This window comes from Protopterus annectens, chromosome 7.part0, assembly GCF_019279795.1.
Source record: "Protopterus annectens isolate FY-2018-M chromosome 7.part0, PAN1.0, whole genome shotgun sequence".
NCBI classification, from domain to species: Eukaryota; Metazoa; Chordata; order Ceratodontiformes; family Protopteridae; genus Protopterus; species Protopterus annectens.
This window is the reverse complement of record NC_056739.1, coordinates 1,984,020,932-1,984,043,500: the sequence shown is the minus strand read 5'-3', so window position 1 is coordinate 1,984,043,500 and position 22,569 is coordinate 1,984,020,932. Positions and strand designations below refer to the sequence as shown.

General features: G+C 41.9%; 1 protein-coding gene across 3 annotated transcripts in view; it reads right to left on the bottom strand.

The window, feature by feature from the left end:
• Positions 1–22,569, bottom strand: part of SLC41A3 (solute carrier family 41 member 3) — a 1,429,505-nt gene that overhangs the window by 373,841 nt on the left and 1,033,095 nt on the right. For all 3 annotated transcript variants that reach the window (XM_044078408.1, XM_044078407.1, XM_044078409.1), the window contains one exon: positions 6,158–6,302. In XM_044078408.1, coding sequence (XP_043934343.1) covers positions 6,158–6,302 — 145 coding nt within the window. The remainder of the gene's footprint in view (positions 1–6,157; positions 6,303–22,569) is intronic.

The following is a 22,569-nucleotide window of genomic DNA, read 5'->3' as shown; positions in this document are numbered from 1 at the left end:
AGAAATCACACCCTTGGGGAGAACATCTTGGAAAGCCTGCAGAACAGCCCTCATCTCCAAGACATTGGTGTAAAGACTGCCTTTGGTACTGGACCAAGTCCCTTGGATGGTCCTCCCTTCAAAATACCCTCCCTTCAGAAGATAGGCACCCATGGTGACCATGCCCAGAGGACAGGGAAGAACAAACTGCCTTCCAGTGGACACTAAGGGAGGCTCCAACCACCACCTGAATTGATTTTGACAGACCTCTGTCAGTACAACTGGAAACTCCATTGGATGTGTCATATAAGAACACTGCATTGCCTACTTCCACTGATGAACCCTCATGTAGTACCTTGCAAGGGGAACTAAACAAATGGGGATGCCATGTGCCCCAAGTGCCTAAGAACAGGATAAGCTAGAGGATTTTGACAAGACAGCAACGAAAGAACAAGCCCTGCAAGACTAACACTCTGGACACTGGCAGCTTTGCAATCTAAGAAACTGTGTCCAAGTGGCAACCTACACACTCTATTGACTACACAGGAAGAAGACTGGATTTTTGGTAGCTGACTATTATCCCTAAAGAACTGTACAACTGAGGTAAGGTGTCCCTGGCTCTGATCAATAATGCCTTTGTGGAGGTGGTCTGCAGCCAACCATCCAGATAAGGAAAGACCTGAAACCCCTGCAGGCTGAGCCAAGCTGACACAACAGCCATATACTTGGTGAACACTCAGGGGGGCAGTGGTGAAACCATAGGGCAGTGCTCATTATTGATAATAATTGGAGTTGAAGCCTCTTGGATTACCTCACAATGATGGTACACATCTGTGAGGTTTATTGAGTGCATCCAGTCATCCTTCCTCAAGACATGTAGAATGGACTGTAAATGTGACCATCTGAAACTTGGTCTGTTTTACAAACCAGTTCAACTTGCTCAAATCCAAAATTGGCCTGAGGTCCTTGTTCTTCTTTGGAATGAAACAGAATCTTGAATATGCACCAGATCTGCATTGGTCTGATGGGACCTCTTGGATGACTCAATTTTTTTAACAACTTTTGGATTTGAATGGCCACAACCTTTCTCTGGGTGGTGTTCTGGGAGATGTTTGGAATTTAAATTTGGGGTATCCAAAAGTGGAACTGCATAGCCTCTAGATATGACTCTCGACACCCATGTGTCAGAGGTGATGGCCTCCCAAGCTTTTGGGTGTACAGCCAAAACGGTCCCAACTGTCTCCAGAGACAGACAGACAGTCAGGCAACTCTTCAGGGTTGTTGAAAGGGCCTCCTGGAAAAACCTTGGCAAAAACCCTGATTCTCTGGACCACCACCACTGCAGAGATGATGTTTGTTGTGGTTACCCCACTGCTACAGGGGAACCATCAGAAGGCGATTCCTGGAATGAGTGCTATGCTTTATTAAAAAAGAGAGATTATCCCCTTCTGATTCCTAGAAAAGGTCCATTGAGGGATAGCAAAATGCACTCCCATGGCAGACGGCATCTTCTCATCCTGCTCATTTCTGGTCAATGTGTCTTTAACCTTGGGCCCCAAAAGAGAGGAGACATCAAAGGGGATATTAATAAAGGATGGCTTGAAGTAGTCTGCAAAATTACACAGCCTCACTCATGTAGCGACAAAGTCAATGCCAGTGCCAGTGGCTTGGAGCATGCCATCAAACGTATTAGACAGCTGACACATGGACACGCTAGAAATAGATTGCAAACTGAACATCTGTGTCTTTAAAGTCTTCTGAAACTCCAGAGTCTGCTGAGCCTTAATTACTCTTGACACTTCTGGCAGAATGTCATGCTGAAGTCTGGTCAAATGAGCTAGATAATTCAAAGCCCTCAGTGCAAAGGTGGCTGAGGTGCAAGAACGCTTCCCTAGTCAGTCCAATGCCCGAGATTCTCTAGTTGGGGAATGAACCAAGGAACTGTCTTCCAAGATATCCTTTTAATGACTGCTGCCACCATGACAGCATCCACAACTGGATCCTTACTCCAGTGTTATTGGTCCTTTTGGGGGGGGGGGTCAAGAATCTGGTCTGGCTTCTTAGGGATCAGTTCTACCATATCAGGCTCCTTCCATGCCCTCTAGGACACCAGGTCAATAAGAGCATCTAAAGGAGAGGGTGAATCTATGCAGGATATGGATGGCCCACACCAAAATCATCCCAAACAGCGGACTCCTCAGGAGATGGAGATTCAGTGGTCCATCCTTCCATGCTGGCAAAGCAGCTCCAAAAGAAGGACAAAAGAGGTGCCCTCGAGTCGAGATTTTGGGGACCTTTCACCTTCCTTGAGGTCGGTATCATCAGTGAGGGACTCTTCTGGAGAGTCCAGGCACTTCCCTCCCATGCTGGCAAAGCTGCTCCAAAAGAAAGACAAAAGAGGTGCCCTCGAGTCGAGATTTTGGGGACCTTTCACCTTCCTTGTGGTCGGTATCATCAGTGAGGGAGTCTTCTGGAGAGATCAGGCACTTCCTCTTGCACTGCCTCTTGCCTAAATCTTCCCAACCTGGAGAATGGAGGGGTGGAAGAGGGTAGGGGGGGCCCTAAAGGAAGGGCAGACTGGCGACCACCCAGGGTGAGTTGTCCCAGAACAGTTAGAACTGTGTCCACACAGCAGATGTCGAAGGGGGGGGAACCGGCCGTAACTGACCACTCCTTCTCCTGGCAGGAGAACATCCTTTTCACAACATCAAAGGCAGAAGCTGGAGTATGCACCTCAGAGCCGGCGGAACTAGGATATGAATACCTCAAGAATGCACCAGACCCAGAGGCTTCTCCAGCCCACTACAGTGCTGAGACTTGAGCAGAACTGTCCAGTGCAGAGGTCCCAAGTGGGATGGATGACCCCAAAACAAGGATCATCAAACATGACCTGCATACCCACACATTGATACCTTGGCTCTGGCTTCCACTTGGCTCAGACCCAGCCAGAGTTGAGGAAACCAGAGTATAGGTTTGCACCAAAATTGACCTAAGGGAGGAAAGGCAGCCAACTCCAAAAACATCACAGCAGATAGACCTAAGGGATGAAAGCAGTGTAATGTAGTCATAACAACAGGTTGAAGGCCTGAAACTGAGAGGATGAGTCCTAATTACATCTATGCCTGTATAAAGGACTGCACCAACTGTTTCAACTCCGTGGGTCATAAACTCCCAAGTGACCAGGACGACCAAGCTGATGAAGCTACTGAAAGAGGCTTGAAGACTTGTCTGCTGGAAGGGGGCACTGATGACCAGATAAGAACCACAGAAACTCTGATCCTGGGTAGAGACAAAGATGACTCTGGTGATGACACCCAAATGAGTAAATGGAGAGATATACATTACCCTTAGACCAGAAGGGGCTTGGTACACTGATGAAATGGGACAAAATCTTCCCTACAACTTGCTGTGAAGGTAACAGGCTCCAAAGTGTTGGAGCAGACAATGCAGCCAAAGCTGTCAGAGGGGTAGATGGTCTTGGACCTTTGGATATGATGAAGGATTAGAAGAAGAGGGAGTTGAACACTCTCAGTCCCTCTTAGCAGCTTTACGGCAGTCATTGGATCTCTTGTGACCCCATCAAACTTCTCCTCCTTGCTGGTGGAGGCCAAAGAGGAATCACCAGCTGGAAGGAGCCCTTATAGAACCAGCTTGGTCTTCTTCTCGTTAATGGTATGTGTGCCGAAATCCTTGCAAATAGAGCAAGGGGAATCCAAATGGGAAGCCTCTGAATAATTGACACTTCACTTGTGTGCATCCTGGGAGAAGAGTTTTTGCCCGCACTCTACACATTTCTTGAAGCCCTTATAGTTTCATAGATTAGTACTAGGCTAACTGCCCTTGTGGGCCATTTTAAGCCTAGCCAACTATACCCAAACCCTTACCCATTCCAAATGTACAAAAAAGCAATGCACCACAACAACAAGAAGAAAACCAGGGCTGTGTCACTAAAAAAAGCACACAACAAAAAACCTAAACCACTAACCATACATATACTCAGTAGGCAGAAAAAGCCCATTAACAGCAGAACCCTAACCTAAAAACCTAAACACAACACCACATATCTAACCAAAGCTATACAAAAACAGGGTAGAGGACCTAGGAAAGAACTAAGCTAAATGCTAGCAAAGGATACACCTTAGCAGGAGAAACTGACCATGCTGCTATCCAGGAAGAGCAGCAAACAAGATCTGAGGTAGTCCTGAGGAGCAGGGGACTATGGGAAGAGGAGGTGAAACTTGATGGGTTGAAGTCTGTGGAATGTGGCCAGTCTTGGATTCAAGTCAGATCCAATAACCCACTGTTGAATCCAGATGGAAAAGACAACATCATTAGCCTGCACCACTCTTCACATTACTATTTTAGGTGCAAGGGTGTGCTGAATACTGTGCAGCTTTTCTATGAATCCGGGTCAAGGTACACAAAATGTACAAACTGATTAGAATGATTACCCTTGAATGCTCACTTTTAAAACAATGGATTGGGGTGTGTTTGCTTTAAAATTCATGAGGTAGGAATGTGCACCACCACTGAAATCGGGTGGTAAGAGGTTAAATAAAACTGAACAGAAGGAAATACTCCAAATGTTCTTACTGAACTTACTGCAACCAACTGGATTAAATGAAGCCTTTTGTATCATAAATATATCTTAAAAAGACAAAGTTCATTTCTGTGTCAGATCAAGCATGTTTACAGTACATTTTTCTTCAATGAGCTAAGATTTCTTGTTCAATCTGTTCATATATTTTTATTCAGTAAGTTTATTTTGAATGTTTTAGATCTTTGATAGTAACTGTAATATGATTTGTATATATCAAATGAATTTTATTTTAGCTAACTAATGTAATTTTGCCCAGGGTCTTGGAAGCTTACTTGATTAATTAGTTGTTAATAATTATCATTATAGCATGACCCCCCCCCCCATTAATATTCCAAAACGTACACGCTGATTGGTCAGCGTGCACGTTGTAAACCAGAGTTATAGTAATGGAAAAAGGTCCGGTCTCCCAGACTTTTTCCATTAGTATAACTCTTTTTTTTTTTTTTTTTTTACAGCAACGGAGAACGCAAGATCTCCGTTGCTGTTTATAACCTGTCTCACTATGTTAAACGAGTTTAACATAGCGAGACAGCTTTTAAAAAAAGCAACGGAGTATCTCCGTTGATTTTTTTAAAAGCTGTCTCGCTATGTTAAACCCATTTAAGATACCGAAACACTTTAAAAAGCATTGGAGATCTTGCTTTTTCCACTGCTTTTTTTCAAAACTGTCTCGCTATGTTAAATGGGTTTAACCTAGCGAGACAGCTTTAAAAAAAAGCAATGGAGATTCTCCATTGCTTTTTTTAAAGCTGTCTCGCTATGTTAAACTCGTTTAACATAGTGAGACAGTTTGTAAAAAGCAACGGAGATCTTGCTTTCTCCATTGCTTTTTTCAAAACTGTCTCGCTATGTTAAATGGGTTTAACATGGCGAGACAGCTTTAAAAAAAGCAACGGAGACTCCATTGCTTTTTTTAAAGCTGTCTCGCTATGTTAAACCCATTTAACATAGCAAAACAGTTTGTAAAAAGCAACGGAGATCTTGCTTTCTCCGTTGCTTTTGCCCACAGCTCTGATGTACTGCATAGGCATACGCATGCACAGTACATCAGAACTGCTGCAGAATACCAGACAGCTGCGGAAGGGCAGCAAGGAGGCATTATACAATGCCATTATTTAAGAAAAGTAATTATTTTTTTTCTTAAATAATGTCATTATATAACAATAACCACTTCTGGGTGTGGGTAATGCTGGATTTACCCACGGTTAGCTTTGTTTGGTCACTCGGGCTTCGCCCTCATGACCAAACCACGCCAACCGTGGGTAAATCCAGCATTACCCACACCCAGGCGTGGGTTATTGCTATAATATAAACAGCTGTGTAGACCTATAATGAGCATTTCCTTGGAAGGCTCACAATCCAATTAAAATGAGCACATGCATTATCTCTTTGCTTTGCATAAACAGATTTTCCTGCAGATAATCTGTGAAGTAAAAACATTTGTAAGTGTATACATATACATATTTATATGTGTGTATATCAAAATAGCTGCAACAACTCACTACATAAGCTATACCACTTAGTTTAACACTACCAGTTGTCATGGCCTTGTAAACTAAGATTAAAGCAATGACTCACCTAATGAAAGTGCTGCTATGAAGGCTGTTGTCACACTGCTTGCACACAGCACTGCTGCTTGACTAAAGTCTAGGTATCCTTTTGACAACGATCCCAGGATTACAGCAGCGACAGCAGCGAGAAGACCCACTACAGTAGCCTGGACCTATTTAAAAAGTTAAAGCAATTAACTTCCACTTGTTCAATTATAAATAAAGCACTGACTTAGTCAATGAAAGATTGCATAGTACAATATAGTACAGTATTACATTTTTGTGTTCCATGTCAGAATTTTCAAAGATTCAAGGAAAAAAACAGAGTATATAAATGTTGCAGACTTTTAATTCATAACTGGTCTTTAAAAGGAATGGAGACTCACTCCCTTTCTTTCACTCACCCTATTTTTGTATCAAGTCTCTGTGAGGGATCTAAGTTCCACCTAGCTCATTGGATTTACCTGTAGCCTTTTTTTTGGTGGGGGAGGTCACAATTTTGGCTCTGATTCTCTGGCTGAATATGGAGGTGGTGGGATTAACCTCTTCCCCAACAAACGTGACACCATCATTACTGAAACAAGCAGAGATGCAGAAGGCAGGTATGAGTGATGAATCAAGGTTTAGGAAGTCCTTCAGCTAAGTTAAGTGGCTGTGCTATATTCTTCTTCTTTGAGACTGCCAACCTGTGCCAACCCATACAGTGATATGAAATTAATGAAAGCATACTCCTGCAGTAGAAGGACTATATTACATCATCTGAATGAGGAAGTAAACATTTTCCCCCAAGCCTAAGCCTATGAGACAGTCCTCGAAAAATGAGCATCTCCCCTTTCACCCAGACAGAGTCACTGTAGCTGGCTGCCTACCTTAGTTCTCCCTTAACACCCCTAAGACTTTCTGTTCTTACATCCAAACCCAGAACACTACTGTTGTCCTTGCCACTGTTCCTGTAGGCCAGCCAGCACAGCACTATTCTTTTATTGTAGCTCCGACACTGCAGTCCAGTCATTCAACAAGACCTTATCCATATGTACTCCATGACAAAGGGAAGTTGTATTTCTATTAGGTCCATTGTATATGACAAAAACAGAACACAGAACAAGTGCCCTGTGCTATAATACACTGTGCATTTAGATTGTTTACTGAAATTTAACCTTAAAGTGATCAAAGTACATTTATACCCATGCAGTTAAGGATGACTTGCCTACATTATAAATCAGGTCTGTTACATAAGCTACCTTAGTCTACATGTTGTAAGACAGGTCATCTATCTGACATCACAAAAGAGGTACACTTGATGCAATTCAGTAAAATGCAATGCTAATCTGAAGGCAAACCTGCAAAATTTCAAAACAACAAATGCACAAAATAAACAAGTCAGGACTACAACAGAATGATGTGTCATTCCAAATCATGAACTACAGGTAGTTTATTCATGCAACTTCATCATAAAAGGAGGAATAAACCATCACTGGCATTTAACACCCCTTTACAGGCTAAGTTGTTAAACAAGAACAATATTTAAATAAGCTGTACTGTGTGAATACAGTAACTGCAAAAGTAAACAATTTCCTGTGTTAAAGTAATTTCCACTGAGTCTTTGAAGATGAAACCCGAATGGAATCTGCAAATTCCCAAACTCTGCCCCCACAAAAATGCATAAAAAACATATTTTAAGTGTTTTTTTTTTTTTTTTGCAGAGGTTCCAGGCCCCTCCCTGCACCCCTGATGTGGACAGCAAGCTCCCCTGAATTTGTGTGTGTGCATGTGATGTATATATATATCTATACCTATCTATCTATATATACATATATATCCCTATTGGATTACCAAAGTTTCAAAACATCAAGCATCATACAGCTGAGATCATATGATCAAAGTTTTGAAACTTCAAAACTAAAATAAAAAAATAAAAACATATCTTTTTTTACGTTTTTTGCAAGGGGGCAAGTCCCCTGCACCCCACGCATCCCCTGCTAATTAAATATACCAACAGCAAGATCGTATTACAGTGAGGAAAATGATACAGTCTCGGACTTCTGATGTTCGAAGTTTTGAAACTTTGGTAAACCGAAACGGGCCTGTATATATATATATATATATATATATATATATATATATATATATATATATATATATATATATATAGGTCCTAATTTCATAACATCTAATTTCATAACATTTAACACTACAAATCACAAGAAAATAACATCCCCTCCACATATAACAACACTAAACTACCAAACACACTTTTTACTATGTTTCTGCAGAAGGGCAAGCCCCCCTGCACCCCCCACATCCCTCGTAAATTAAATATACCATCTCCAAGATTGCACTACAGTGGGTAAAAGATAATTTCCTAACCCCACTGTATCAAGCCCCCCTGCAGAAATGTGGTAAAAAGTGTGTTTGGTAGTTTGGTGTCATTATACATTATATGTGGAGGGGATGTTATTTTCATGGGATTTGTACTGTTAGATGTTATGAAATTCAATGTTATGGGTTTTAGATGTTCTGGTCTCAATGTTATGAAATTAGATGCTATGGGTTTTAGATGTTTTGAAGGGGACCCATATACATACATATATATATATATATATATATATATATATATATATATATATATATACATATACATATATGTATTCTGTATATATCAACTCGAAGAAGGGGGAAATTACCCACAAAAGGGCATCACTACTGGCACATCTCACCAGCAATAAGTTTCTCTGGAGATACTCTTGTCCTTGGCATCTTGAGCCTTGGGCAAATGATGCCTGAGAAATCAAATTTTGTTCAGCAATAGGGTAGCCACTAAAGTTACCTAGGTCACCCACACCCTACAAGTAACTTGTTTAAAACATGTTTAATTACTTTTAAATTTTAACTTATGGCTTCTAATGTTTAAAATATGCACAACCATACACCAAATATTAAAGCACTATAATAATGCTGTTAAATAGTAAGCATTTTGAACACTTTTTCTACTTCAGTTGCACTGTACTCTTTTTATAAGAAAATGAGAAAATTGTAAAGTGATTATTAAAAACTGACAGTGAAAGAAAAAGAGTTGCAAAAATACACTATCAACTCCTCTTAAAATGTCCCTGAACAGAAGAGAATTTATAGTCTTGTGTCAGAAAATGTGAAACTTATAGTGCCATGATGCTTCCCACATTATTCTGAATTTAATTTACCAATTTTTAAACAAAAATCTGCATAAAAACATTATTTTTGTTAAAGCTGATGTCAGCCAGAGATATCCCTTGCTAGCTTCAGCACAGGAAGATTACGTGGGAGCATCCATTGCCTTCACTGGATGCATCAAAAGCCAGTGACTGGGGGGGGGACAAAAGTTGTGGACAGATACCCATACTACCCCTATGGTCTTGTCATTGAAGGGTAAAGTCAGTTCTGTAGACGTGTCTTCAATAAAAGTTTACAGAGCTTTTTGTTAAAGAATGCTCAACAATTAATAGGAACAGCAGTTAGGAAAATGCAGTGTGGCACAGCAGTCATCATCAAATGCATGTATGAGCTATTCAGGGACAATTTAAGGAGGAAAACATGATTCTTTGGGAGCCAAAGCAAAACATTACCAAGCTGAGACTAGACCAAGTCAAGGTGATAACTTGTCACTACGGATGTACCAGTATAATATTCCATGTGACATGGCATATAAGAGAGAAGGAAAAGACAGTCATCAGTATCTGAATTTATCTATGTTTACAACATGTTACTTACTAGGATGAAGAATATCATATCAGTCTTTAATATCTAATAAAGCTGTATCTGTATTTAAAATAGTGCATTCAGAATGATGACTGTCCGACCATCATCTAAAGGCTGAAAAATAAGATGCTGAAGTCAGTAAATATTTTGCCACATATCAGTAAAAGTAACTGCGATGGTGGTGCTGCGGTAGCGCTGTCGCCTGACAGTAAGACGTTGTCCCGTTCGATTCTCAGCTAGAGACATGCGTGAATGGGCGTACCTTCGTTGAAGGTTGTGTGTCAGGGCTGGCAACTCGGCACATAAAAATCTACTGCCAATCATTAGCGGACCGGAGTTCCGCTGTGGCAACCCCTAACCAGGAAAAGCCGAAAGGAAAAGCCGAAAGACACAACAACAACAACAATCAGTAAAACAACTGCTGTTCCAATCAATGCTGTGCATGGTACAGAGGACTAGATTTACTGTATAAGCAAAAGCATGTCAGAGGACTGCACTTAAGGAAACAAGAACTCATAATAAAACGGGACAGGCCCGCTTTAAACAAGCAGAAAAGCTGATGATACAGTCCAGATCTGGAACACATAAAGAGCTTTTCATTTCTCTGTGGACTTTAGCACAGTTTGTAAATCAGTTATAAAAAAAAGAATGTTTTAATAAGCAAGCTGGGAAGCAATTCATGATGAAGATTTTACACAGGCAATGGAGGTACTGTGATGTGTCCTACTGCTAGCTAGTCCAAGGTACAGTAATTAATTTATATGCTGGATAACTGCCTCATATGCTGGTAGCATAGTAGCACCTGGTCAGGTTGCTTGCCAAGTGGTCCATGGAAGTAGGATGAGACTACTTTGGACATTGAGACTGTGACTGTAGACATTTAGTTATTTATTTATTTATCTTTGTTTACCAGGAAAGTCCGATATTTTCAGAAGGAGATTCTGCTTCTTGTTCTTCTGGTAATAAAGACAACAGAGAGACTGCGCCAGTGAAACCTTTCCAAGTATTTCAACAGAAAATGCTTGAGAGATGGAAAAAGCACAGGAGTTGACTAGAAGAATCGAGAGTGCACTGGAGATGAAGCAGATACATGCTTTGGGAAATGGAGATAAACAGGAAACGAACAAGAAATTCTGGAAATGTTGGACTTTCTTGGACATTGTTAAACTTGAAGGGGACTCTAAAGCATATGCCCTATGTCATGTCATTAACATTTGGAGACTAAAATCAGTAACTCGGAAAATGACACGTAGGATTACAAAGAAATAATTATCTTGGTGAAACAGGCCAGAAAAATAAAATCTGGAAATATTGGACTTGTTTGGACTTTGTTAAACATTGTAGGGGACTCTACAGCATATGCCCTACTTCAAGTCATTAATGTTTGGAAAAAATACTTAGGAGAGGCGAAGAGGTGGGAGAGAGTTATCTGTTAAGTAAAACACCTTTTTTCTTAACATTTTAAGTGGTGCATGACTTTCTCTACCTGTTATAAAGTAAATGTTTTCAGTTATTTTTAAGTGTAATAGGGATACTAATGCAAATAGGTGCTTCTGTTTATTCTTTTTGTTTCTTTATCCCTTCTTCTTCTCTCTCTCTCCCCTTGTTCAGTTTTAAGAAATGTAGGCATTGCAATGTTAAAAAAAAGATCTGGTTGAAAGAGCATGACAAAAGAAAACTTAGTGTGTGCATTCTTGCATAGGGGAATGACTGGGTAAAGGCTATTAGCTTTACATAGTAAGTTTTAACAGAAAGCAAGTCAATGAAAAAGAATATTGAATATTATAAAGTCTTTTTCTAGTAAGCAGCCCTGTATCTGGCTCCTATGTCACTAACAGACTATCTGATAAAGTGAAATGGCTTGGAGAAAATGTTTTCTGAAAGCATTAAAGTGTTTTCCCAGCTGGGAGAGCTATAAAGATAAGGCAAAACTAGACAGCACTTAATAGAATCACAGGCTCCACCATGTGTCTTGGCATGGATAATCTTTCTTACTGTTTAGCTTGAGTCTGTGTGTGTGTGGCTGTCAGTTTGGAACTTTTGTTCCTATGGGGGGGGGGGGTTTCAACATTTGAAGATGTACATAGTTTAGTGTGTTTTTATCAAGTTAGTAGGTTTTAAGGGGGTACTGGAGATGTGCGTGTATTTTTATTTGAGGGTTTTTAATAAAACAAAAAAGTTCTGCAAGATGTAACATAGGCTCAAATGGAGATGACAAGAAACAATTGTATAAAAGATTAACCTGTCAAACAGTGCATGCATGTAACACAACAGCTGGAACTATACATTTAACAAAAATGCTGTTATACATAAAAATGAGGGAATAATAATCTCTCAAAAATATGGTTCTTTCTGTAATATATTTAAACATCTACAATGTATTTAAACAGTAATGCTCTCACAGACAACTACAAAAAAGAAAGAGTAGTTAACTATATTAAAATGTAGAATGCAGACAGCTATGCTACAGGAGACACACTTGGGAAGAACTAAACATGTGAATTTGATAAAGAAAGGTTTTTCAGGATAGTTATTCAGTAGAATACCTGAGGCATAGGAAAAGAGTTGTATTTATATTAATTGCAAGAGGAGCTCCAACAGTAACAGAATAGGAAAAAAAGACAATAATGGTAGATTTGTATTACTAAAGGGCTACTGGCAAGGGAGGAGGATTACACTGGCATGTATTTATATTCCACCAAAAACTGCTATAATGGAGGTCCAGAAATCCTTTGGAGAAAAAAACAGCTTTCAACAAAGAATACTACTTATAGGTGGGCATTGGAATTTGATTTGCAACAGTGAAAATGTGTCTTGGGGGCACAGAGAGGGAAATATAACAGTATTGTTTTAAAGAAATTTATGAACATATTTGTCATGGAAAATGTGAATTCAGTACCAGGAATTCAGGGTGAATTTACATATTTTTCCCCAAGATATAAAAACCAGGCTAGGCTAGACAGAATTTACATTTCACAGGAGTATGTGCATTTAATTGAAGGTATTGATACCCACCCAGTAACTATTTCAAATCATGCACCAATAATAACTAAAATAAAAACACAAGTTAATGAAATAAAAATGAGACACTAGCACTTTCCCACCTATTTGTGGAAAAGAGGGGAATTTAAGGAACAGGTAATGGGTGGAAATTATTCTGGAGTTATTGGAGAAGATAGAAACTTCTTCTGAAAATATAGCTAGGGAGTGGAATAAAAATTAAAGTGGAATTTAACAACAGGGTGGAAATAAAATAAAGGGAAATATTGTTAAGAAGTAACAAGAATTCTTTAGAGGGACTGACAAATTTAAAGTACTGCACAATACAGAGAATCTCACAGAACAAGAAACAAAAAATAAGGGATTACCTCAACAATATGCATGAATTTAGAAAGACTGCTGTTAAGCAACTGTGTTTTGATAATAACTCTAGAGCACCAAAACTTTTAGCAAAAAGACTCAGGCAACAGAAAGTAGAAAGGGCCGTCACCAAGGCTAAGGAGCCTATATCAAGGAAGCTTTCCTCCCCGGGCCTCTGCTGAAAATGGACCTGTATCCAGTCGGACCATCCTGGTTAACAAATGTAAAATAAAATAAATAACAAAGGATCCTGTGGAAGTTTGGAAGCTAGGAGGGAGAAAAGTGATAAAGATCTGGAAGGCTTTGTTTAACAGTATTTTAAGAGGAGGAAAAATGCCAACATCCTGGAAGAAAGTGGTAGCAACTGTAATACCTAAAGAGGGTAACAATCCAACAGATCCAGCTTCATATAGGCCCATTTCAATATTAAATCATGATTACAAAATGTTTATGCCTATAATGGTTAAAAGAATGGCAAAAGTGATGCCAAAATTGACAGATATGGATCAATGTGGTTTTGTGGAGCGAAGGCAAACATATGACAACACAAAAAGAACAGTGCTGATCCAGAGGGAAGCAGAGTATAAGAAAATCCCACTGTTGCTGGTGGGTCTTGAATTAGAGAAAGCATTTGACACAGTCAGCTGGAATTTTATGAGGAGAGCAATGGAAGCATTTGCATTCCCTGATAACAATTATAAGGATGATTAGGAGGATATATGAAGGATTGGAGGCGAAAATTAAAGTGGGTAGCATCCTCTCTGATAATCTCTGCTTGAGCAGAAGAACCAGGCAGGGGTGTCTTCTCTCTACTTTGTTATATTTAGAACCACTGGCAAAGAAAATAAGGGACTCAGAAATTTAAGGCTATAATTGGTATGGTAGTCAAGAAAAGCTGGCTCTATTTCATACCTGACAAAACCAGAAAGGGAAATTACAGTGCTGTGGAACATATTGAGACAGTTTAAAACCTTTTCAGGATACAAAATTAATGAAACTTAAATAAAAGTAATAGCAATAAATTATGTATCCACATAAAAATTGGTTCAGCAATAAAAAGAAGTTATGTCTTACCATAACGTTCCATCTGTGTTGTTGATCTTTGTTCATTCATTACTGATGGGTTATCGGTTCCGACCTCAGAACTGAGCCGGACTTACACCAAGCTCACGTCAGCCAAAATCTCTCGAGCCAAAATCCTACCCACAATGCTCTGCTCCCTATTATCTCAGATCGAGTTTGCAAGTTGATAGACAAATGTAGAGGCTACCTCTGGTCATAACAGACCTACAAGAATGGAAGAAGGACCATATGAAATCCACCAGGAACCTCCGAGGGGGATGGAGGGTGGGGAATAATGAATGAACGAAGATCAACAACACAGATGGAATGTTGTGGTAAGACATAACTTCTTTATCTGATGTTGTTAATCTTCGTTTATTCCTTACTGATGGGACAGAGTCCCCAGCTACCTATATCCCTGGGCTGCCCTCATGGAAAGACATTCCTGAGCACAATGGAACCAAAAGAAGCTCTTCCTCTGGAGGCCAAATCCAATTTGTAATGAAGAATAAAGGTATCGGGGTTGGCCCAAGTCACAGCTGAGCAAATGTCAATGAGGGAAGCCCTAGCATGGAAAGCTGCTGAAGTTGCCATTGACCTTGTAGAATGGGCTTTCACTTTGTGAGGCAAGGTGATGATGTTCTTGTTGTAGATGAAGGTAATGCAATTTCTCAACCATGATGCTAATGTAACTTTAGAAACAGGACAACCTAGTCTTGGTCCAGAAAAAGCCAGAAATAATTGGTCTGATACACGGGTAGATTTTGTTCTGTCCAAATAAAAACAGATTTGCATGTGAACATCTAGGGAGTGCAGGCAATACTCTCCCTTGTTAAAATGATTAGAAACAAATACTGGGAGGTCAATAGACTGGTTGATAGATTGCTCTGACACCACTTTCAGTAAAAAGGAGGAATTAGTTCTCAGTGAGACTCTATCCTTATGGAACATAAGGTACGGATGTTTGAAGTTTTGACAGAGGTTTGGCCGATGTGATAGCAACCAAAAACAAGTTTTTCCAAGAGTGGTCCTTTAAATCACATGAATATGCAGGTTCAAAGGAGGGGTAATATTAGGGCTTGCAAAACCAAAGCCAAGTCCCAAGGTTGTACTGGTTCTCTAAAGGGAGGTTTTAGGTGAAAAATGCCCTTCAAGAAAGTCTTACAGAGTCTGTGTGACATGAGTGAAGAGTCCTGGAAGCCAATGTGGAAATTAGAAATGGCAGCTAAATGAACATGGACAGTAGAGGCTGATACCCTAAATTGAAAGAGATCTGATAAATAATCTAATACCACCAAAAATGGGACTGACAAGGGGTCCAATTGTTTGTTCGCTGCCCATAACGTAAATGTTTTCCATTTGCTGAGACAGGTTAGCCTGGTGGATGACGTATAAGATACAATAAGAATATTGCACAGCGGGGAGGAGAGGTTATCCTGCCTGGCAATCATTGTAAGTGGAGAAACCAAGCTGTCAGCTTCAGGTTTGTTAGATTGGGGTGGGTCAGACGCTGCGGATGGGAGATCAATGTCGGAGTTGGATTGAAAATCCATGAAGTAGCAGGTGAGGCCAGAGGAAAGGGAACCAAACTTGTCGAAGCCAATATGGAGCAATGAGGATTACTTTGCTCTTCAACTGCCATGCTTTCTTCAAAAATTGGGAAAGGAGGGGTAGGGGGAGGGGTAAGCATAAAGCAGACCCGAGGGCCAAGGGTGAACTAGAGCATCTCTCAGTGACTGTCCCCGAGGGGGGATCAGGGCAAAGTAGTTGCTGCACTTGTAGTTGATTGGGGACGAAAATAGATTGCAGCAAGGCTGGCCCCAGCGGTTGAAAATTTTTGCTGCTATCAAAGGATTGAGGGAACACTCGTGAGGTTGCAGAATGCACCTACTCAATTTGTCCGCTATCACGTTGGCGCTCGCGGGAATGTGCATTGCAATTAGAAAACGGTTGGAAGCTATCGCCCATTGCATTATTCTCATGGCCTCTTGGCATAACGGTTAAGATCTGGAGCCCCCTTGCTTGCTGATGTACCAGTTGACTGACATGTTGTCTGACTGGATTGCAATAGTCCCTGACGGAAGGATTGAGTGAAATGCTTGCAATGCTAATAGCATCGCCCTCAGTTCCAGGACACTGACAGGCAAATGAGTCTGTCTCCGACCAGGTGCCTTGGACGGAGTTTCCCTGACATAGCCCCCACCCAATCAGGGAGGCGTCTGTGGTCACCGTGGCTTTTGGCTGATGGGGGCTGAAGGGGCGAGACCATTGTTGGGGATTTTGAGATGTCCACCAGAGCAAATCTTGCTTGCATCTCTGAGTTACACTTATCTGAAAAGACAGAGGATATTGTAGAGGTTTCCACTGAGTGAGAAGCAGCCACTGAAGAAGTCTCATGTGGAATCTGGCCAGAGGAACAATAGTGATTGAGGCTGCCATCGACCCCAAGAGTTGGAGTATAGACCGAGCAGAAGATTTGTGGTGACAGATTAGCGGCTGAACCTGTTGTCTTATTCTTTGAAGTCTGCGATCCGGAAGAGATGCTGTTTAATTCCTCATGTCCAACAGAACTACGATGAATTCTAAAGATTGTGCCAGGGTCGTGTTGGACTTCGCCCTGTTTATAGGGATTCCCAGATACTGAGCTGTGAGAAGAGTGTAATCCAGGGCTTCCTCCAGTAGACGCTTGGTGGGGGCATCATCTAGGTATGGAAATGACTGGAATCCTTGAAGTCACAGGTGAGCGATAACCACTGCCATGCATTTGGTGAACACTCTGGGGGCTGTAGAGAGACCGAAGGCCAGTGCTCAAAATTAGTAGTGTCTGGCTCCAGTGCAGAAGCGGAGGTATCTTCTTGAGCGCTTGTCCACTTTTATATGGTAATATGCATCTTGAAGATCTATAGAGCACATCCAATCTTCTTCCTCCAAAACAGTAAGGATAGACTGAACCATGACCATCAGGAATTTCTCTGTTTTTACAAATTTGTTTAGTGTGCTGAGATCGAGAATTGGTCTCCAGTACCCTGTCTTTTTTGGCACTAAAAAGAATCTTGAGTAAAAAATGGATCCTATCTGGTCTGGGAGGACTGTTTGGATGACTCTTTTTTGTAGCAGCTTTCGGATTTCATGTGCTGCTGCTTCCCTTTGACTGGGTGAGACGTCAGGTAAATTTCTGGATGAAGTGGGACAGAGATGGAAGGGAATGCCTTAGCCTCTGGATATTATCCGTTGTACCCAAGAATTGGTGGTTATGGTTCATCAGGCAGTGAGGTACAAGGAAAAATGACCCCCGACCGCTTCCAGAGGTGAGCAGTCAGGCAACGCTTCAGAAGTGCTGGTAGGGTTGCCCAGAGAAAGAATCTCTGGAACCCCGGTTTTGCAGACCTCCCCAGCCCCAAAAGGGGCATCTTCCATTAGAGTTTCCCCCCTCTGCCCTTAGGGGAGAACATGGCACATGCATCAAGGAAAAAACCCTGTGATTTTCTGTGCCACATCTTCTTGCTCCTCTGATATCTGGAGTAGAAAGGTGGAGTGTCGGACACCAACGGCAGGCAGGGTCTTACCATCTTGTTCGTACCTTGCCAGAGTATCATTAACCTTTGGGCCAAACAATGAAGTGGCCTTGATGGGGGCATTCATAAAGGAAGCCTTGAAGGAGTCTGCAAAGTCGCAAAGGTGCATCCAGGCATGAAGTCTCGTGACTATGCCTGTGCCTGCTGCTCTAGCCGCTCCTTCTGTTGCATGTGAAATGAGGCACATGGAAGAACTGGATATCGATTTCAGGATTGCTATCTGAGAGGCTACGTTGTCACACAACTCATCAGAAACAGCTCCTGCCAAGGTTTCAAAGAGTTGGTTGATAAGGTCTCTCTGGAACCTCATAAAAAGGGCCAAGTAGTTCAAGGACCTTACAGCGAAGGTCGATGAAGCAAACACACGCTTCCCAAGTCTGTCTATCGCCCGTGACTCCTTGTTGGGTGGATGGACAGTCTGTCTCTCTTCTGCCAAATCTTTTTTTGGTTGTAGCCACCACCACCATGGCATCTACTGAAAGACCTTTGGACCAATGAGGAAGTTCAGCAGGGGGAGATCAAATTTTGTCAGGCCTCTGAGGTATAGCTTCAAAAGTGTCAGGAGCCTTCCATGCATGCTGGACAATGAACTGGACAAGCTCATCGGCCGGTGGGGCAACCCAGGAGGTAGGGGACCGGGCACAAAAGGCCTACAGGAATATGGATTCCTCTGAGGAAGGGTTGAAGAACTTCCAGTCGCCCCTCTGTCTTAGGATCTCGAGGATGTCACCAAAGGACACCTCATCAGAGGGTGACCATGGGGACCCTTTTCTGTCATCATAGTTCGTATCTTCAGTTAGAGACACCTCAGTGGAGTCCATGTACTTCCTCTTGCACGAAGCCTTGCAAGGGACTTCCTCAGTGGGAAGCTCTGAGGAAGACTGCAAGGAGGGGATCTCCTGAGGGGGAGAAACCTGAGGCCCTTGTGCCCGGGGTCCGATAGTTGTGGCTTGTGACAGTTGCGGCACAGAGGGGGGGGGCAAGGACTCCGACAGGGATGTTTTGCCAGCAGAGGCAAGTTCCCTCTCCATGGCCTGGAAGGCCGGACTCCCCAAAGAGGGATGGGAGCCTGGAACAGAGCACAACAACCTCGGGACCAAGGTCACACCCCGCTCCGACAAGCCAACCAGGAGGACTGTGGAGCATGAGGGGTGGAGGATTCCTGGAGGGTGCCATAGAAAAAAATTGGCTTTGAACCAAGAACGCCTGCCCCCATGGCAGAGCCGCTAGCCTGAGAAGGGCCCGGTGCATCGAGGGCCACAAGGACAACTCAGGCACCAAAGTGAGGTCCACTGTTGGTGTTCAAAGGAAGGGAAGCTGCTGTCGGATGAAGGGGCTTCCATGCTTCCCTGGAAGTCGAAGGAGGAGTGTAAGAAGGAGTCTGTGGAGAAATATGGTCACCTGTAAGAGGGAGTGCAGCTTTTGACAGGTGAGAGAGTCCCCTGGCCACAAGCAACTGATCGACAAACCGCAACACATCCTGTTTTGAGAGGCTCCTGGTCGACCTCAGAAAGAGACCTGATGGGGATTCTGTCCTGTCTAAAAATGGGCTGTACTGACTTCCCACAAAAGGATCTAAGGAGGGACAGTACTTAGTTCTTGCAAGTTTGTGTGATGCAGAACCCAGAACCGAGGGTGTCTGCACTGAGGAGAATGGTGCTGATGGTATCTACACCGACAAAGGTGGTGCCACAGGCATCGAGAGTGTCTGCACCATGAAGGGAGGTGTGGCAAATATCTGCACCAATGAATACGGTGCCGTTGAAGGAGGTGTCTGCACCGGTAACGACAGTGCCGAAAGTGACTGCACTTAGCAGGCTGGTGCCGAAGGCGTCGGCACAGTAGAGGGCAGTGTCTCGGAAGTTGACTCCATTGGCAAGGACAGAGCTTAAGGAGTCTGCACCAATGGTGCCAAAGGAGACTGTGCCAAGAGGGTCTGCACCAATGTAAGCGGTACTGAAAAAGGCTGAGACAAAGCTGTCGGAGCTGTAAGTGCCTGCACCGGGAACTCCAGTGCCGGTGGAGATGAAGAAGACATAGCTAGAGTGAGAATAAACTGGGGCGATGCTGAGGCTGGGGCCAAAAGGACCACAGATGGCAGTGCTGGGCCCAAAATTTTCACCTTTTTATGAGTCAACTCCTTGTGATCTCCAGAGGGAGATGAAGTGAGCGACCTCAAGGAGGAAGAAGAAGAATGCCTCTTATGGGGTTTAGAAGGAGGTGGAAGCCCTCCGACCCAGAGACAGCCTCGCAGAAAGGAGTTTTGAGGAGGCCTTTTAGAATAAGTTTATTATTCCTTTCATTCAGAGTCTTAGTCAAGAAATTTCTACAAATCCCACACAGAGGGTCCACTGAAAGGTGGGAAACATTCAGACAATAAACACACAAATCATGGCCATCAGAAAGCGGTAACTTACGGCCGCATTCTGTACATTGTTTGGAACCAACACTACTTTTCTTATTCAACATTGTGATATCAAGGGAGAAACTATGACACTACTAAAAGGTTAAAAAACTACCCAGAAGGGTAAGAAAGGGAGAGGAAGAATTACCAACGATGGTAACAGAGAATTACCTCAATGGTAAGAAAAAGGATGGAAAATACTATAGGGAGAGAGTCTCAAAGTTGTGATAGGGTACAAAGATAGAGATAGTGAAGAACTGAAAACTCTCTAAACACTAATAATAGAAAAACTTCAAAAAACTGAACACTTAGCTGAGACAGAAGGCTTGAAACGGCTGTACAGCAATGCAGCAAACGAGATCTGAGGTAACAGACAGCAGAGCATTGTGGGTAGGATCTTGGCTCGAGAGTTTTTGGCTGACACCAGCTTGATATAAGGCTGGCTCGGTTCCGAGGTTGGAACCGATAACCCATCTGTAAGGAATGAACGAAGATTAACAATATCAGATTCATATTTATTGGGAAATGATAAAATAAAATATTTAGGAGTATGGATTAAAAGTGATACTGGTGTGGCAGCTAAGGATATATGGGAAGAGACTAAACAAAAGATAATACAAAAACTGAGAAAGTGGAAGCTCTGTTATATGGATAGCGACAGTAAGATACAAGCCATTAAAATGTTTTAGTCCCTTTAGTCTTAAACACTGGTCAGGCATATTTTTATCAATCAGAGAAGTTGTGGATAGCAATTAATAAAAAGCTGTAGGATTTTATCTGGGAGGGGAAGATGGCAAGACCAACAGAACAGGGCGGATTGTGATTACCTGAGTTGAAGGGGTACTTCAGAGCAACACATATATACATAGCACAAGCAGACAACTATACTTCAAAGTGGAAATAGATGATGATGAAACAGGGGGGAAGCTCAAGTAACAGGTAGAGACTGGGATTTTTGGTGCAGACCTTTAAGGAGAATAATAATCATATACAATATTATATTCATAAAGTAGCAGAAGGTCTTCTAAGAACTAAGCCAACATGGAAATGAAGATTCTGCCGATAGGGATGACTACAATTAGGGACACAGACAATAGGCAAGAGAGGGTGGGAATATATTGGAGAAAACTAGCAACGGAAACAAAGTATCAGGAGCAAATAACTAGAGAGGAAAAGGTAATAGAATGGGAAGATGCCAAGACGTTATTTGGACTGCTAACTGCAGTCTAGAGTTTGCCTTCCATAGCAAGGATTGATATCAGAGTATAGAAAGAGAAAGAAATAGAGGGCTCCTAAACAGAAGACCAGCACTGGTACAGTGTTTAGCAGAATCTAGAACAGAAGTTGCCATCATACCTCTCAGGAAACACCAAAAATTTGGACAACAGCCTATGAAAAACAGGTACAAATCTGTATGCTGATTAACATAAAATATGCATACATAATTATGTAACCCCGCCCACTCCAATGGGATTGCGGGATACCAACTTTCTAATGCAAACTGAAGAACAGACAACTAAAATTTGGCCCCAGCCCAGACCCTGTAGTAAATGGTAACCATTTTTTTTTAAATGTGTAGCAATGATGTTCACTGGGAAGAGAGAAGATGATGAACCTTAGGTTTTTGCTTTTGGTGACTTGCAGTATGTGTGTTTTGTGGGAAAAGGAGGGCATTTAATAGTAGGCAATATTCTAATCTTAGCAAAAGAATATTATATTTTGCTAGGACCTCCAAAAGTCATTCTCCATGGCCTACTGATCAGTGGCGTAGCTTGAGATTGTGCCGCCTGGGGGCTGTCTTTGAGTTTGCTGCCCTTCCCTCCCCTCACACAATCATGGTCAAATGGGGCCCCCATACACAGCCTCCCCCCTGCAGCCATTCCAAGGTCCCATTACTTGGCTATTTTGCCCCATTTACCATAAACACTGTAATGTGTGTATTGCTTTACTTTGATGATTACTTGGCTTTCATTTAAAACTTTTATTTTACATTTTATAGCACAAACACTAATAGACATCTGCTAAACAAAACAATACAGTCTCACAATGAAAATAGACTTAGCATTAAAACTTCTCTACCCTTGAAACTGACATTCACTGAAACAGCAGTGAAACTCACATTCAAAGAAAATGTATCTGGCCAGTGACGGTGGCGGATAAAGATTACCTCTGGGCTGTTTTCAAATCATAGGTCCCTTACACACGAAACATACATGTGTTCTTTGATAGACCTTCCTGATTGTATTAAATGACATTCCTTGTATAATACAGCACACTTTATAGAGCGAGTTTTAAATTTATTGT